At 41.8% G+C, this 17,603-nt stretch overlaps 1 protein-coding gene across 1 annotated transcript in view; it reads left to right on the forward strand.

Moving 5' to 3' along the window:
* The window catches only part of MUC6 (mucin 6, oligomeric mucus/gel-forming), a 73,422-nt gene that overhangs the window by 18,915 nt on the left and 36,904 nt on the right, over window positions 1–17,603 (forward strand). The window contains exons 7-12 of the mRNA XM_084851624.1: window positions 327–433; window positions 1,112–1,319; window positions 6,595–6,717; window positions 8,253–8,373; window positions 9,559–9,697; window positions 10,216–10,320. Coding sequence (XP_084707750.1) covers window positions 327–433; window positions 1,112–1,319; window positions 6,595–6,717; window positions 8,253–8,373; window positions 9,559–9,697; window positions 10,216–10,320 — 803 coding nt within the window. The remainder of the gene's footprint in view (window positions 1–326; window positions 434–1,111; window positions 1,320–6,594; window positions 6,718–8,252; window positions 8,374–9,558; window positions 9,698–10,215; window positions 10,321–17,603) is intronic.

Genomic DNA, 17,603 nt, shown 5'->3' on the forward strand with positions numbered 1-17,603 from the left:
ATTTTTTAGAAGTGCCAAGGCCCCATTGTGCAATGGAACCATTGGAGGCGAATCGGCCCCATTGGATACTGTCCACAATAAGAACATAAACACATAATTCAACAACATTTCTTCTTCTCATGTTATATTTGTCCAGACATTGATGACTCCCACAATCTTCTTGTCTGTCTTCACACATGCACAGTTGTCGTGTATGAAAAATGAATCCAGCACACAACTGGATTACAGAAGATCCTGCATACCCAAAGGACTCTTGCAATTTATAGGTCCCTCTAGACTGGACTCTTTACTAACAAGCTCAATTTAATGTCTACTTCAATTAATAGGTAAAGTTCTGGACCCGTACAAATATGCTGCCTTACAAAAAATTGATGATCCTGCAGAGATCTGTCCATTTGAGCTGGCAGCTCCTAACGTTCCCCACAAGAAATATGTAAGCACCATATCATTTCTCTGTGTTTGTCTCCCTTTTGAATACCTTGGGGTAGAGAGAGTGATTGAGAAAACATTGCCATAATTGATGGAACAAAAGTAGATAATCTCAGCAAATCTGAAAAGGTCTTGGGAGGAACAGATGGGATGTGCATACTTTTTACAGTCTTTTAAAATTAAGTTTTCCAAAAATGGGATTCTCAGCAGTGCAAGACTTTGGCTTCGGGAGAGCTGCATCTTCCCCCACCCCTTGGTTAGTTCTCCACTTCTGCCATACTCCAACTTCAGCAGGATGAAATGGTAATATTACAGCAGCCTTCCCCAACCTGATGCCTTCCAGATGGTTTGGACCATGATCCCTGATCATTGCTCATGCTGGCCAGGGTGTATTGGTGAACTCCAAAACATTTGGAGGGCACTAGGTTGGCTACTCCTGCAACCTAACCTATATGATGATACTGTGAGGCTAAATGAGCAACTATAGGGGCACATGTTTACTCAGTACTTGTAGCCTGGGTATTATTATTATTATTAGGTGTACTACAGAATGGAAGTCTCTATGGGATTTTTGTGGTAATGTAAAGTTGTTAGTACAGTTCAGTTTGTAGCACAATCCCATCCTGTCTCAAAACGTATCACATACACAGAAATTACCTTTATTGTTGTTTTTCCCCTCTAGGCCAAGATCTGCTCCCAACTTCTAAGTATTGTGTCTCCATCTTGCAATATCTCAAGGAAAGGGTTTGTCATGCGTTGTCAACTTGACATGCAAGAGTGTCGCTATCCAGGGCAGAACAACTGTACTTGTGCTACCCTTTCAGAATATTCCAGACAGTGTGCTATGTTCCTTCAGGAAGTGTCTGATTGGAGGAGCAGTGAATTCTGCTGTAAGTTGCAACACTCCAGATCATAATGATACATGTTGAGCTTAAACTACACAGTGACCAACAGCTGTAAAGCTCAGCTTTAATGTCCTAAAATGAACTGGGCTTACTTGTTAAATAGCACTTCACCCACTGACATGTCTTGAGAAAGGGGATACGAGTGAGGACAGGAGGCAAGTATGCTCTCCTGTTAATGGTTCTTCTGCGCTTTCTTTCTTGCTGCTGCTCCTTACTCCCCTGGTAGCTGCTCCCCATGGCTTCTGCCTCCTGACCGCTTCCTGCCTCTTTGAGATACTTCTTTCATTCCCATCTGTCCCCACTTCCACAAAAGCAGTAGCAGCATTTGGGCACAATCTCACTCTTACATAGGGATGTTGGAGGAATCTATTTGGAGGGTGGAGCTCAACGAGTTTTGTTGGCTCAGCCCTCCAAGACTTCAATTTCTTTTCTGCTAACTGACCCAACTCAGTATGCAGCGAGACAGGCCAGTCAGAGGATTTTCAGTGGGTTTTTTTTAAAAAAAATTGTGCAAATTATAGTTTATGCAAAATGCACAAAGTACAGCTGCAGTTTGTGCCAGCGATGCAAACTGCTGTTGAAATTTGTGCAAATCTCTATTAGCGCAAATTGTGGCCTGACCCCAAAAATCAAAAATATGGGGAAAGTCTCCAAATTTGGGGAAAACCTGTGGCTGAACTCGCAAATGCGAGCTGAGTCAGGCAGGCAGTGGAAGTTTGTTGAGCCCCAAAACGGTTGGATTTCCAAGCAACAGAATCCCTATTCTCACATGCACACACAGAGTTGGCAGGAACAGGACCATATGAGCACAGGGCTTTTTTCATTGAGACAACATATGCAAAGAAGATTTGGGTGCAGTTTTGCTTTTTCAGGTAGACAAGGGTAGCATCATAGCAGCCACAAATGTCTCTCACTGAAACAGGCAGCAAAGTGTAGGCAGAGCAGCAGCAGATAAGGAGGAGATTCAGCAGGCATTCTATCTATGACGCAACATCTTCTTACAGAAAATATCCCATGATGGCCTGGGATACACTGTGGCCATATATTTTACTGCAGTAATAAGGAAGCAGTTTTCCTCTTAAAATTTGGCTGAAACACTGACACTTAGCTAATACAATTAACAGGCTCATTGTCTTATAAGATGTCATGCTGACCACAAGGAAGTCACAAGTGGGTTAAAATATTAGCTGGTTTTTTATATGGGCTTGGATCCTAACTTTCAGCTCCGTGAACAGAAGGAGTTCCCAAGAATGGAAGGAGAGTTGCGCTCATAGAAGAGGCCCTTCCTGAGCACCTATCTCCTTCCATTCGCAGAGCTAAAAGTTAGGAACTGGGCCACAATAAATTACTAAAGATGACAACATATTCCCCCAAAGAGCTCCTTCAGAATGACACTCATTACATCAAACTGTTCTATTCTCCTAAGTTGTTGTTGTTCAGTCGTTAAGTCGTGTCCGACTCTTCGTGACCCCATGGACCATAGCACGCCAGGCCTTCCTGTCCTCCGCTCTCTCCCGGAGTGTGCTCAAGTTCGTATTCATTGTAGCAGCGATGCTATCTAGCCATCTCATCCTCTGCCATCCCCTTCTCCTTTTGCCTTCAATCTTTCCCAGCATCAGGGTCTTTTCCAGGGAGTTTTCTCTTCGCATTAGGTGGCCAAAATATTTGAGCTTCAGCTTCAGTATCTGTCCTTCCAATGAGCAGTCAGGGTTGATTTCCTTTAGGATGGACTGATTTGACCTCCTAGCAGTCCAGGGGACTTGTAAGAGTCTTCTCCAGCACCACAGTTAGAAAGCATCAATTCTTCGGCGCTCAGCCTTCCTTATGGTCCCGCTCTCACAGCCATACGTTGCTACTGGGAAAACCATAGCTTTGAGTATACGGACCTTTGTCGGCAAGGTGATGTCTCTGCTTCTTACTATGCTGTCTAGGTGTGCCATAGCTTTCCTCCCAAGGAGCAAGCGTCTTTTAATTTCATGGCTACAGTCACCGTCTGCGGTGATCTTGGAGCCCAAGAAAATAACATCTGTCACTGCTTCCATTTCTTCCCCTTCTATATGCCAGGAAGTGATGGGGCCAGATGCCATGATCTTAGTTTTTTTAATGTTGCATTTCAAACCAGCTTTTGCACTCTCCACTTTCACCCTCAACAAGAGGCTCTTAGATCCTCTTCGCTTTCTGCCATTATTCTCCTAAGTACCTTTATTTAATTCCACTGGTGGCTAACAGGTGGAATAAGGTGATTTTACAAGAGCAGCCTTGTCCACTTCCCCCCTTGGTATACTTCTGCACTGCATGGCTTCCTTAACTTCCATAATTTCAGTATTTTATATTCCTGTCTTCTTTGGCATCCCCTGTTTATCACTAATTCCATATGCTGCTGTCTGATAGTATCATCCTGCTCTGCATGAACCTCTGTTCTCAAATGTGGCTGTGCTTTTTTGGTCTTCTTCCAGCCGTCATGCTCTGCTGCTCTCCATCTCATGCATCCAAAGTCATGCCTCTTTCAACCATCAAAACATTTTGTGTGGGGGTGGTTGTTGATTTTGCCAAGTCCCTCTGCTTTTTGTGTCTTCAATTGCGATTTCTTCAATTAGTTGCTTTCCTTTCCTCACCAACAGCCCCTCTCCATTTTGAGCAATTTGCATTTCTGTTTCCTTATCTCTATATTTGTACAATTCCCACAGTGAGACTTTAAATATACTTCAATGGAAGTTAGATTTATATCACAACTTCAATGCTGACAGCTTTTTCTCATTGTTTTAATTATTTTATGGATGTCTCTGCATACTGGAATACTTCTAGGTGTTACCAAAAAAAAAAAAAAGATCACTATAGATGTTGGTGCATTTAGTAATCGGTAGAATACAAACAATTAAATGAAGCATATGGCATCTCGGTAACCCACAAATATATGATTGCAATCTTATGGGGGCTGGAATTTGTAGGATTCGTTACTACAACCTTATCCAAAGAATCGTAGTTCTGTGACTCCCTGGGAAAACAAGAGCTCTGATGTGCATGTGAAGCTTTCACATGAGCAATGGCTTTTCAATATATTGTAGTGTCTTGATTGAACAGCTTTGTACACAGCAAACACAAAGCTGTCATCAGTACTGAAGAGAGCAGAAAGTCCTTTTTCACTCAAAAAAAAGGTGTACACATCAAAGCAGCCACAGATCTTTGGATCAGCCTGATGGTGTTGAATTATAATTTTGTTGTGCTAAAACCTCAACCTTTTTTTTTTTTCAAGGTAGATTTTCATTTACACCCTGATCCTAACATTTTTGCCTGGAATATCTGTTTTCTTTGTGGTACTATGGGAGTTATATCAATGGCAATGTAAAATCATGGGGCAGTATCCAATACTGCCGCTGCACCTCCGCTGGTTCTATTGCACTCGCAGGACTCAGTGCGAGTGCAAGAGGAACTAACTTTTCCTAAGAAAACCCCAAATGCTTGTTTCCAGAATAGGACAGGTCAGTGGAGCTCTCTTCTGTAAGCTCCGCTGACCTGCGCCATTCCAAAAATGAGCATTTCTGCTTGTTTCCCGTTAATTTGGGAAACGCTAGGTTCTCATTGCACTAGCAGTAAATCCCACTAGTGCAGGCCATATTGGCTAATGCCCACGACTGGAGACATTACAGTAGCATAGTTGTAGATATGCCCATCCTAAAGTATTAACTGCTGTTGCAATGAGTACTTGTACTAATGGACCATTAGTTATGCATATAAAATTTATATGCATAACTAAAGGTCCATTATTATTAGTGCTCATTGCAACAGCAGTTAATGCTTCGGATGGGCATATCTGCAACTATGCCACTGTGTTAGAAGATGTTAAAAGCTGGAACAATTCTAAGGACATGTGCTAAGATGGGAGTCTCATTGAACTCAGTGGGACATACTTCCAAATAAATATGCTGTTGGGGCCCAAATCAAAAAAGTGCAAGGGAAGAATTTACACATGCATCAGGACCTTATTTCATCTTTTCTAAACATTAGCATCTTGCATTGCCTTGCAAGATGCTTTTAAATTAAAAAGAGGTTCCAATTCAGAACAAGAAAGCTTCTGTTCAGGAAAAGTAAATAGACGTCCTGCTGCATTTACACAAACCCTAGCAGAAAAGGAGTTTGCTGGACTGAAGCCCAAATCTGTATACAATATCAGATTTAATAGATGTGACTTTTTAAAAAGAAAGAAAAGAGAAAGTGAAGAACTATAGACCTAGGGTGCCTAAAAAAACTATAAGCCTAACTGCAATATAGTGAGCTGCAAGCACTATATTTTAAATAAATTGTTTAAAAGACATTTGGAATAGTGCAATTGTTTTAGAATGGAATAGCACAGCTAATATTTTTTTAAAACTGGACACATTTGTGCATTTTTTTTACTGGAGCACATGAGTGGCAGCAAAAGTTGAATGATGTCTCCTGCCCAGGATTTGAGCAAGCAGGATGGTGTTTTAGTCCATCAGGAACTGTTAGCTTCAGGAGGAATGAGCACATTGCCTGGCTTCAGTCCTTTGCTCCTGTGGGATGTCTGGCTACGTTATAGCATTTAGGCGGGGGGATTCTCCCGATGAGGCATTTACAGGTGAAACTGATGGGACTTACATTCCATCATAAACATGTTTACTTGGAAGTAAGGCTGCTTCAAACTGTCAGAAGAAGGGAGTATATGGCAACCATGGTTGAGTGGGGAAAGGGGAGTGGACAACAATGCCCACTCGTCCTGCCCACTGTGTGGACGAACATAGTGCAATGGACGAACATAGTGCAATGCACACACCAAAAAAGCGCTAGACCTCCTAAGTGGACAGCTTACAGCTGAAAAGCAATTATTTTGTAGTGCAAAGAGCCTCCCATCTGGAATCACCATTGAAGTTAAAATGTTCCTGAAGGTTAAAATATTATAATCTAAGACATCTACTTCTCATGGTTGGACATGATGCCTAAGTGGGGCAGTAAATGTGGATGCAGATTCTCATATTCTAGCAGGCAGTGACAAATCCTAATACGTTTAAAAGAGATTGTGAACTGCAATGACCTCTGGCCGTCACGACTGGCTAGAGGTGATTAACGGTTAGTTTTAAAGGAATAGGAAAACGGCATGAGATAATGTGTATTTTTTTTGATGAACACAATTGATACATTAGGGCTGAGACAGACTCATCTCAAAATTGTACCATAATTCCAGTGCTGTATTTTGTCCAAATATAAAACGCAATGAAGCTCTCTGAACCATTATGTTCTGCAGCTCTTGGAAGATGTCCAGCTAACCAAATCTACAAAGAATGTGGTTCTCCCTGTCTCAGAACATGTTCCAATCCGGAATACAGCTGCTCCAGCTACTGTACATATGGCTGCTTCTGTCCAGAAGGTAAATGGACATAAAAAATATACTATTGCCTTGCTATGAGTATATCTATGCTGCCATGGATTTGTTTGAGATACATATTTGTTTGAGATACATATCCCTGTAGTAGAGGCTTTTTAATCAAAGCACTAACATGGGGTAATGGACACATTTGATATCACAGCAGTTTGGGCATCATCTCTAGGAATAACTCCTTCACCCATTCCCAAGTATAATATGTAATGAATGATTTTATAGAATCATAGAATAGTAGGGTTGGAAGGGGCCTAGAAGACCATCAAGTCCAACCCCCTGCTCAATGCAGGAATCCAAGTCAGAGCACCCCTGACAGATGACTGTCCAGCCTCTTCTTGAATGCCTCCCATGTGGGAGAGCCCACCACTTCCCTAGGTACTTGGCTCCATTGTTGTATTGGTCTAACAGTCAGGACATTTTTCCTGATGTTCAGCCGGAATATAATGTCTATTTTAATTTTCCTGTAATGCACACTATAACAGTGCATTCATCTTATAAGCAACTATTACCGTGTAGCAGTGCATAGGACTATAAAGCTCTTACAACCCACTAAAATCCAGATGTTTCTGCCACGTAACATGGTGACTCTAATGAGACATTGCAGCAGATCTCATTAGGATCACTACATTACATGTTAGAAATGTCTGGATTTTAGTGGGTTGTAAGAACTTTATGGGCCAGTCCTATGTGCTGTTACACAGCAGCAGTAGTTAAGTGATGGATCCCAATATGATTAAAATAATTTGTACATAGACCCAGACTCAATTTGAGAAGCAGCAGCCCACAGGCTCTAGTGTGCTATTAGTTTACTCCTGGGGCAAGCAAAGCTAGCTAGTTGCTCTTTACACAGAATCCTGAGCACCATTACAAAGGCCCCCATACCCCTTGCAACAGCAAACTCCGTTATCATGTGTTTTCTATTGAAAGGGACTCTGGGTTTTCTCATGGGCTAATGGGACAGAAATGCATGGTTCTGCTCCACTTGAGGCTAGGGCATCACTTTACTTGCATCAGCACTAATCACTATTTGTGATCCTAAAGCTAAGCCAGGTTCTTAGGACAAGAGCTTTTGTTGTTGTTGTTCAGTTGTTAAGTCATGTCCGACTCTACATGACCCCATGGACCATAGCACACCAGGCCTTCCTGTCCTCCGCTCTCTCCCGGAGTGTGCTCAAGTTCATATTCATTGCATCGGTGGTGAACTGTGTCAAGTAAATATGTGTACCGTGCACTTTACATTTATTTGATCACCTACAGTTTCTGGTCTCTGTTGGAATTTCACTATGTGGTTAATGAATGATCCCCACATAAACAGTGATAATATCTATTTTTATTGCTATTAAAATTGGAACACAAAGAAGGGATTTGTCCATGACATCAGCATCACTTACATGAATTACCCAATCCTGAATTTATTCAAGAAAAATAACTTATGAAGTTCTGAAGCTTCGTGTGCTGTTTATTCAAGATGAATTAAAATGCCCACCTTTTATTTCCTTCCCCCTGTTTTCTTAACTTGACAGGTACTGTTTTGGATAACATTTCAAGAAACCAAACATGTGTTCCTGTTGAACAGTGTCCATGCACACTGAATGGGGAAAAATATACTCCTGGTGATGTGATGAAAGCAACATGCAGAAGCTGGTGAGTACTGAATTATCCAAATTAAAGAATAGATCATCAAGAAGGTTAAGAAGCCTGGCACCCATCTACACTAAAAGCCATAATTAAAATTCCTGTAATGGCTTCATATTTTATATGAGGTGAAACTGATATTCTTTTACTAGTAGAGAGTTATTACATTCCAGGTGCTGTGTGAGATAACCTGTAAACATAAGCATTCCACAATGGATGTGTTTCCATCCATATGCAATTCATTTTTCTCAATTGACATGAACTCCATGTCTCCTACTTACAGAAAAGGGCATGTGGAAACTGTAAATATCACCAAACTACGTGCCCAGAACACATCCTCACACTGTAGGTTTTGAGTTTGCTTGCACCGGCAGGAGTGTCCCTGAGCTGAGTTCTGCTCACAGAACACTCCCACCAGAGGAATAGAGGGAGGCGACTTTCACCATTTTTCCCCTTCCCCCTGTAGCCTCTGGTACCCCTTCAAAAACTGTTCTGAAGGTTTGGGGGGACCCTTTGGGACAGTGGAGGGGGGCTACAGGGGGGAGGGGAATCAGAAGACATTGCTTCCCACCCTTCCATCATTGGGATTCTCCACTGGATTTCAGTTCCATCCATGAACAGGAGCTGCCCTTCCATTTGTGGAAGCTGACTTAGTATCCAAGCTATTGAACAGTAGCTGTGTTTTGAAACTTCACATTTGAACTCTGTGCGTGAGAGGATGGAAGATTCCACTCCAGCTGGGGATACTGGTGTTCCAGTGGGAGCTGGCAGGTCCTCCAGAAAATTGGGGGGGGGGACTGCAAAGAAAACAATGGTGGCCACAAGACCTTTGAAGAGACAGCAACAATTTATACAGGTTCTAGTTTGATAAGCCAAGAAGATTTAGACAACCCTACTGGCAGCTTTTCTGACCATTTCAGGAAACATTCCTCTTAATATTTAGGTGAAATAGGATGATGATGTGATGAAGCACCTATGACAACACACAGATAGGCATGCATATATATCAGCATATGACATTTGTTTTCATTGCCTTCAGAAGTCTACTTTGGCTTTTCATGCTTAACGTTCATTGACTTCAAAATCTTGTTGCATAAAATTGGAGAGAAAGAGGCATACTGCATTAAGACAATCAACATATGAAGTCATCTACTTTTCTGGTTAACAGCTGACATGTACATTTCTTTCCACCAGTACATGTATAATGGGTCAGTGGAGCTGTAGAGAACTACCATGTCCTGGCAGATGTTCCCTGGAGGGAGGTTCATTTGTCACCACCTTTGATTCTAGGCGATACCGTTTCCATGGAGTTTGCACCTACATTCTTCTGAAGGTATTCTACATAAAGACCACTGTGATCCATGTTTGTACAGGGGTCTTGATTTTCCCCTTCTGAAAGCTAAATATCTGCTGTAGGCCAGCATTTATCTTACATTATTAACAGAGGACTGGATCACACTACTAACCATGACATCTAACTCTATATTAATCTATTTTACACCATATGCAAGGGTTAAAAGCTTAGAAACAAGAGGTGTTGGGGGTGAGGCTTCAAACAAGTAGGAGATGTACATTTTATACCCTATCCATTATACTCTCCTCCCCCATGCTGTTTTGTTGTTCTTCTCTGCTGCTTATATGTGTACTATTTCTTAATGATTTGTGGATACTTTCTCCTTCAGAATTCTAGTCCAGTATTTGTGTGTGGAATCCCATCCTTTTAAGAAAATAGGATGAAACCCAAACTTTTGGTACAGCATGTACACATTCTACAATGATGACAAAAGGGGATGTGGGGAAAAATATTCCTTCCACAGATTTTGCATTGTTTTGCTTTCTCTTTCCTTCTAGAGTCCCATGTTACCACACAATGGAACCCTGATGGCTGTGTATGAACAGTCTGGTTATTCCACTTCAGAGACATCACTGACAGCTATCATTTATAGCTCAGAAAAGGTAAGTGTTCACCCCATAGAAACATAGCTGATGGCATACTACAAAAATAATCAAGCAAAGCAGGCAGAATCCAGCACAGAATTAGGTGCACTTCAAAGCCCCATTGATTTCATTTGAATTCAAATCTGTGCACTTGATTGTGGGCAATTAGAAATAAGCAAACAAGCATACAACTATAAATAGGTCAAGTAATAATAATATACTTTTATAACAATATGAACACACAATGAACGTAATGGGTGTTAGTGGTCTATTTAAAACAGATTGTTGTTGGAACAATATAATTATACATATGAAAACAATATGAATACAATTGTACATACATATATTGGAAGATAACAGAAGCATCTATATCACAGGTATATACATATAAATAGGAAAGGAAGGCCTGGCGTGCTATGGTCCATGGGGTCACGAAGAGTCGGACACGACTGAACAACAACAATACATATAAATATTATAATTGGTTCAAGGATCTCAAAGTCCGTCCAAAAAGTCTTACAGGAATCAGGTGTAATCCTGTGTCGCATATTAGTTGCTTCTTCTGATAAATAATAACTGTGAAGATATTCAGATCTATAATCATATATATATAGGCACACACCTGTGTGTGCATGCATATGCCCATACGTACATACACAGTATTTGTTGCATTTATATTCACACTAGTTGTCAGTTATTATCCTAATATATACATGTACAAAAACATTATTTCAAATAAACACAAACGTTCTTGTTAGGAATGGTTGCCATAATCTTATCAAAAATTATTTACATGAAAGCGGGGCTGTACTTTATAAACAAGGAAATTATTTCAAATCACTGTCCTTAGACGCAACAAAAAACGCTGTGTCAGTACTGTAATCTGAATAGTTTTTCGAAAGAAGCCACTTAAACTGCTGGCATAGCTTGCATTTTATCTTGATGCGTTGAGTCAGCAGCTGTGAGCACACCAATTCGTAGCAGGTTTTAAATACCCAGTGTTGAAAAAAAGGGCTAAGACATCCACATTACTATTAAAGGTATAGTGTTGGCTTCACATGCCATCAGGAAAATATCCCCAATACAAATGCCTTTATATGTTACACAAAAGATGCCAGATCCAGAGAAGCATTCAAACCTTTAGGGATCACAGACCATAATTTGAAAATCCACTCCGCCTTCTTACATAGCAGTAAGTTATTATAATCTGTCCAATTTGTGGAATTAACATCCATAGTTACCAAGACAGCCTCTGGAGGAATTTCCATGGCCTCCACCTTATTAATAAAGGCCCTGGTGTCTTTCAAATATGAAGGAATCTTGATGACCAAAGGACATAGAAAATAGTCCAGATACTGTGATACAGGTTCCAAAATGGAATTAGAACCCGAGACAATCAGGTGACCGGGAGGTGGAAAATCAGGCTTTTTAATTTTAGGAAGGGTATAGATTACAGGAATACGTGGATACGGGTTCTGAAGGAATTTGGAGGTTTTTTTTCATTAATCAGCCCCAAAAGCATTGCTTCAGTTACCCTAGTAGTAATGATAAAAAAAAAAAATGTTTGGTAGGGTCATAGGAAATAGGTTTATAACAAGAAGAATCTTGTAATTGTCTATGAACCTCTTGCATGTAATCTTCCTTGTTAAGCACCACAATGGCACCACCTTTGTCTGCGTCCTTGATCACTATAGACTGATCCTTAGCCAATTCTTTCAAAATGTTCTGATCCTTCCTTGATAGATTATACCATCTTTTCATGGGCCTATGTTCAATATGTTCTATATCCCCAAGGACCAACTGTTCAAAAACTTGAATATGGGGATGAGTGATAGCTGGTATAAATCTCGACCTGTGTTGGAAGCAAGAAGATCTTGACTGTTCACTTTCACTGAAGAACTCCCTCAATTTTAATTGTCATATAAGTCGAAAAAAATCAACACGGGTATGAAAGGCATTATATTCGGGTGTGGGAACAAAACTCAAACCCAAATTCAGAAGTCTAAATTCATCCTGCAATAACTCCCACGATGATAAATTAACAACTAAATCCTGTTGCGTACCTTGCGTTGTGGACGAACAGAGGAAAAATTACTTCTAGATGGACGTGATCTTACCAACTGAATGCTTCTGCTGGGACCCTCATCACCCAAGGTTGCAGATGATTCCTCACCTGCTTCACTGGCATCTAAATCCATGGGGACATTCGAAAGATCTTGCCAAGAAACCCACTTTTTATTTTTCTGAAAATGTTCTTTAGATAACCATTTTTAAACATTAGATTCTGAGTAATCCCATTCATCCCTAGAAAATTTCTTAATTTTTGTGAATTTTAATTCAGATAGAAACAAATTGAGTTCTTTCTCTAAAGCTTGACATTTATTGGTAATCTCATCGGTGGAAAATTGTTCCTTAAATTTAGATTCAAAATTGTCAATATGCATGTTAACTTTTTCTGTTTCTTGTTGAGCTTGTATAATTAACAACATTAAATCAAACGAGCATTTATTTAATATGAATGCCCATTTCATCTTAAAATCCATATCATCCAAGAACATCATTGGAGCTTTGTCGATTCTTAGACCCCTCGGGATTCTCTGGGATCTACAGTAATCCATTAAGGAAGTAGTATGTAAATCATCAACATTTTGAATTACATCATTTTTCCAATTGTGCAACCAAGCAAGTTATTTATGTTATTATTTGCCCATGTGGGTTATTGTATGTAGGAAAAACCTCTCGTACCATTCAAACTAGGATTATTGAACATCGGTCCAAATTAAGAAACTGCATTTTGGATGCTCCCTTGGGGCAACATTTTGCAGAACAGGCTCATATGCACGAGGACTTTTAAGTTCCTAGTTATAGATAGAATTTATTCTCACAAACACAACTGGACAGATTATAATAACTTACTGCTGTGTAAGGAGGTGGAGTGGGTTTTCAAATTACAGTCTGTGATCCCTAAAGGTTTGAGTGCTTCTCTGGATCTGGCATCTTTTGTGTAATATATAAAGGCATTTGTATTGGGGATATTTTTCTGATGGCATGTGAAACCAACACTATACCTTTAACAGTAATGTGGATGACTTAGCCCTTTTTTTTCAACACTGGGTATTTAAAACTTGCTATGAATTCTTGTGCTCACAGCTGCTGACTCAACTCATCGACTTTAGAGCAGGAGAAATTATCAGCTTGTGGCTTGAGGTTTGTTTGGTTACTTTGTGTCTCATTTCAAAGCAATTTTTTTCGGTAATGTACCGATATTACCCCCTTCATGCATCACTGCCTTGTTGTGGCCAAGGGGCTTGCATAATTCAGTGAAGCCATAAGCTATGCCGTGCAGGGCCACCCAAGACGGACAAGTCATGGTGGAGAGTTCTGACAAAATGTGGTCCACTGGAGAAGGAAATGGCAACCCACTCCAGTATTCTTGCCAAGAAAACCCCATGGAACGTATCACAAGGCTAAAAGATATGACGCTGGAAGATGAGCCTCTCAGGTCGGAAGGTGTCCAATATACTACTGGGGAAGAGCAGAGGGTATTTCCAAGTAGTGCCAGAAAGAGTGAAGTGGCTGGGCCAAAGCCGAAAGGACACTCAGCTGTGGATGTGTCTGGTGGTGAAAAGAAAATCCGATGCTGTAAAGAACAATATTGTTTAGGAACTTGGAATGTCAGATCAATTAATCAAGGTAAGCTGGAGGTGGTCAAACATGAGATGGCAAGATTGAACATCGGCATCTTGGGAATCAGCGAACTACAACGGACAAGCATGGGCGAATTTAATTCAGGTGACCATCATATCTACTACTGTGGGCAAGAATCCCTCAGAAGAAATGGAGTAGCTCTCATAGTCAATAAAAGGGTGGGAAAAGCAGTACTGGGGTACAATCTCAAAAATGATAGAATGATCTCAGTACGAATCCAAGGCAAACTATTCAACATCACAGTAATTCAAATCTATGCCCCAACCACTGAGGCCAAAGAAGCTGAGGTTGATCGGTTCTATGAAGACCTACAACACCTTCTAGAACTAACACCAAAAAAAGATGTCCTCTTCATCATAGGGGATTGGAATGCTAAAGTAGGAAGTCAAGAAATCACCGGGATAACAGGCAAGCATGGCCTTGGTGTACAAAATGAAGCAGGACAAAGGCTACTAGAATTTTGCCAAGAGAACACGCTGATCATGGCAAACACTCTTTTCCAACAACACAAGAGGTGACTCTACACATGGACATCACCAGATGGTCAATATCGAAATCAGATTGATTATGTCCTTTGCAGCCAAAGATGGAGAAGCTCCATACAGTCAGTCAAAACAAGACCTGGAGCTGACTGTGGCTCAGATCATGAGCTGCTTGTTGCAAAATTTTGGCTTAAATTGAAGAACGTGGGGAAAACCACTAAACCATTCAGGTATGACCTAAATCATATCCCTTATGAATATACAGTGGAGGTGACGAATAGATTTCAGGGATTAGACCTGATAGACAGAGTGCCTGAGGAACTATGGACGGAGGTCCGTAACATTGTTCAGGAAGCAGCAACTCAATCCATCCCAAAGAAAAAGAAATGCAAGAAAGCCAAGTGGCTGTCTGAGGAGGCTTTACAAGTAGCTGAGGAAAGAAGGGAAGCGAAAAGCAAGGGAGAAAGGGGAAGATATATCCAACTGAATACAGATTTCCAGAGAATAGCAAGGAGAAACAAGAAGGCCTTCTTAAATGCACAATGCAAAGAAATTGAGGAAAACAGTAGAATGGGAAAGACTAGAGATCTTTTCAAGAAAATCGGAGATCTCAAGGGAAGGTTTTGTGCAAAGACGGGCATGATAAAGGACAAAGAAGGCAGGGACCTCACAGAAGCAGATGAGATTAAGAAGAGGTGGAAAGAATACACAGAAGAACTATACAGGAAAGATCTGAATGTCCCTGATAGCCATGACAGTGCGGTCACTGAACTTGAGCCGGACATCCTCGAGAGTGAAGTCAAGTGGGCCTTAGGAAGCATTACTAACAACAAAGCTAGTGGAGATGACAGTATTCCAGCTGAGCTATTTAAAATCCTAAAAGATGATGCTGTCAAAGTGCTGTACTCAATATGCCAACAAATTTGGAACACTCAACAGTTGCCACAAGATTGGAAAAGGTCAGTTTACATTGCAATTCCAAAGAAGGGCAATGCCAAAGAGTGTTCAAACTACCGTGCAATTGCGCCCATTTCACATGCCAGCAAGGTGATGCTCAAAATCCTACAAGCTAGGCTTCAGCAGTATGCGAACCGAGAACTACCGGAAGTACAAGCTGGGTTTCGAAGAGGCAGAGGAACTAGAGATCAAATCACCAGATTCGCTGGAGCACGGAGAAAGCAAGAGAATTCCAGAAAAATGTCTATTTCTGCTTCATTGACTATGCTAAAGCCTTTGATTGTGTGGATCACAACAAACTGTGGCAAATCCTTAAAGAGATGGGAGTAGGGGTGGACAAAAGTCACTTACCTTTTGTCGAAGCTTGTTCGCAGTGGGGGGGAGGCGCTTCGCTGCTCCCCCCGCGAAATTCAGGCCGGGGGGGGAGGCTTCCCGCCTCGCCCCGGCCGCGAACTCGAAAGTTTTTTTTTTTTTAACGCCCCCGTGATAGGCTACGTGATGATTAACGTAGCCTATCACGGCTAGATCTGCAAAGTCAGCCGTGATAGGCTACTTAATCGTCACGTAGCCTATCACGGGTGACTTTAAAAAAAAAAAAAGCACGTACGCTAATGGCGGCCCCCATAGGGAGCCGCCATTCGCGTTCCTCATTTGGTCGCTGTAGTCTACGTAAATCTTTATGTAGACTACAGCGACCAAATAAGGAACGGGAATGGCGGCTCCCTATGGGGGCCGCCATTATCCGTACGCGCTTTTTTTTTTTTTTTAAGTCACCCGTGATAGGCTATGTGACGATTAACGTAGCCTATCACGGCTGACTTTGCAAATCTAGCCGTGATAGGCTACGTTAATCGTCACGTAGCCTATCACGGGGGCGTTTTTTTTTTTTTCTTTTATTGGAACGGCGGCAGCGGCAGCCGCTCGAAAGTCCGGCTGCCGCTCCCGCCCCGCACGAACACCCGCCGAACTGCCGGCCGGACCCGCCACCAGGAGGGACATTCGGCGAAGGTAAGTCCCGTCCCGGGGGGGGTGCGGGGGGCAGGGGGGGCGGAGGATTTCTCCCCGAAACTTGTTCAGGGGGCCGAACACGTTGGTGCTTGGCCCCCCGAAGTTTCGGGGAGAAATTCTCCGCCATCCCTAGATGGGAGTACCAGACGACCTTACCTGTCTCCTGAGAAACCTGTACGAGGGTCAAGAAGCAACAGTAAGAACCAGACATGGAACAACCGAGTGGTTCAAAACTGGGAAAGGAGTATGACAAGGCTGCATATTGTCTCTCTGCTTATTTAACTTATATGCAGAGTACATCATGAGAAATGCCAGGTTGGATGAATCACAGGTTGGATGAATTAAGATTGCTGGGAGAATTATCAACATCCTCAGATACGCAGACGATACCACCCTAATGGCAGAAAGCGAAGAGGATCTAAAGAGCCTCTTGTTGAGGGTGAAAGAGGAGAGTGCAAAAGCTGGTTTGAAACTCAACATTAAAAAAACTAAGATCATGGCATCTGGCCCCATCACTTCCTGGCATATAGAAGGGGAAGAAATGGAAGCAGTGACAGATGTTATTTTCTTGGGCTCCAAGATCACCGCAGACGGTGACTGTAGCCATGAAATTAAAAGATGCTTGCTCCTTGGGAGGAAAGCTATGGCAAACCTAGACAGCATAGTAAGAAGCAGAGACATCACCTTGCCGACAAAGGTCCGTATAATCAAAGCTATGGTTTTCCCAGTAGTAATGTATGGCTGTGAGAGCTGGACTGTAAGGAAGGCTGAGCGCCGAAGAACTGATGCTTTCGAACTGTGGTGCTGGAGAAGACTCTTTCGAGTCCCCTGGACTGCAAGGAGGTCAAACCAGTCCATACTAAAGGAAATCAACCCTGACTGCTCATTGGAAGGACAGATACTGAAACTGAAGCTCAAATATTTTGGCCACCTAATGCGAAGAGAAAAGTCCCTGGAAAAGACCCTGATGCTGGGAAAGATTGAAGGCAAAAGGAGAAGGGGACGGCAGAGGATGAGATGGCTAGATAGCATCACCGATGCAATGAATATGAACTTGAACACACTCCAGGGGAGAGCGGAGGACAGGAAGGCCTGGTGTGCTATGGTCCATGGGGTCACGAAGAGTCGGACACGACTTAACGACTG

This window comes from Heloderma suspectum, chromosome 1 (assembly GCF_057233095.1).
Source record: "Heloderma suspectum isolate Gila_16-S chromosome 1, 16-S_ref, whole genome shotgun sequence".
Classification (NCBI taxonomy): Eukaryota; Metazoa; Chordata; class Lepidosauria; order Squamata; family Helodermatidae; genus Heloderma; species Heloderma suspectum.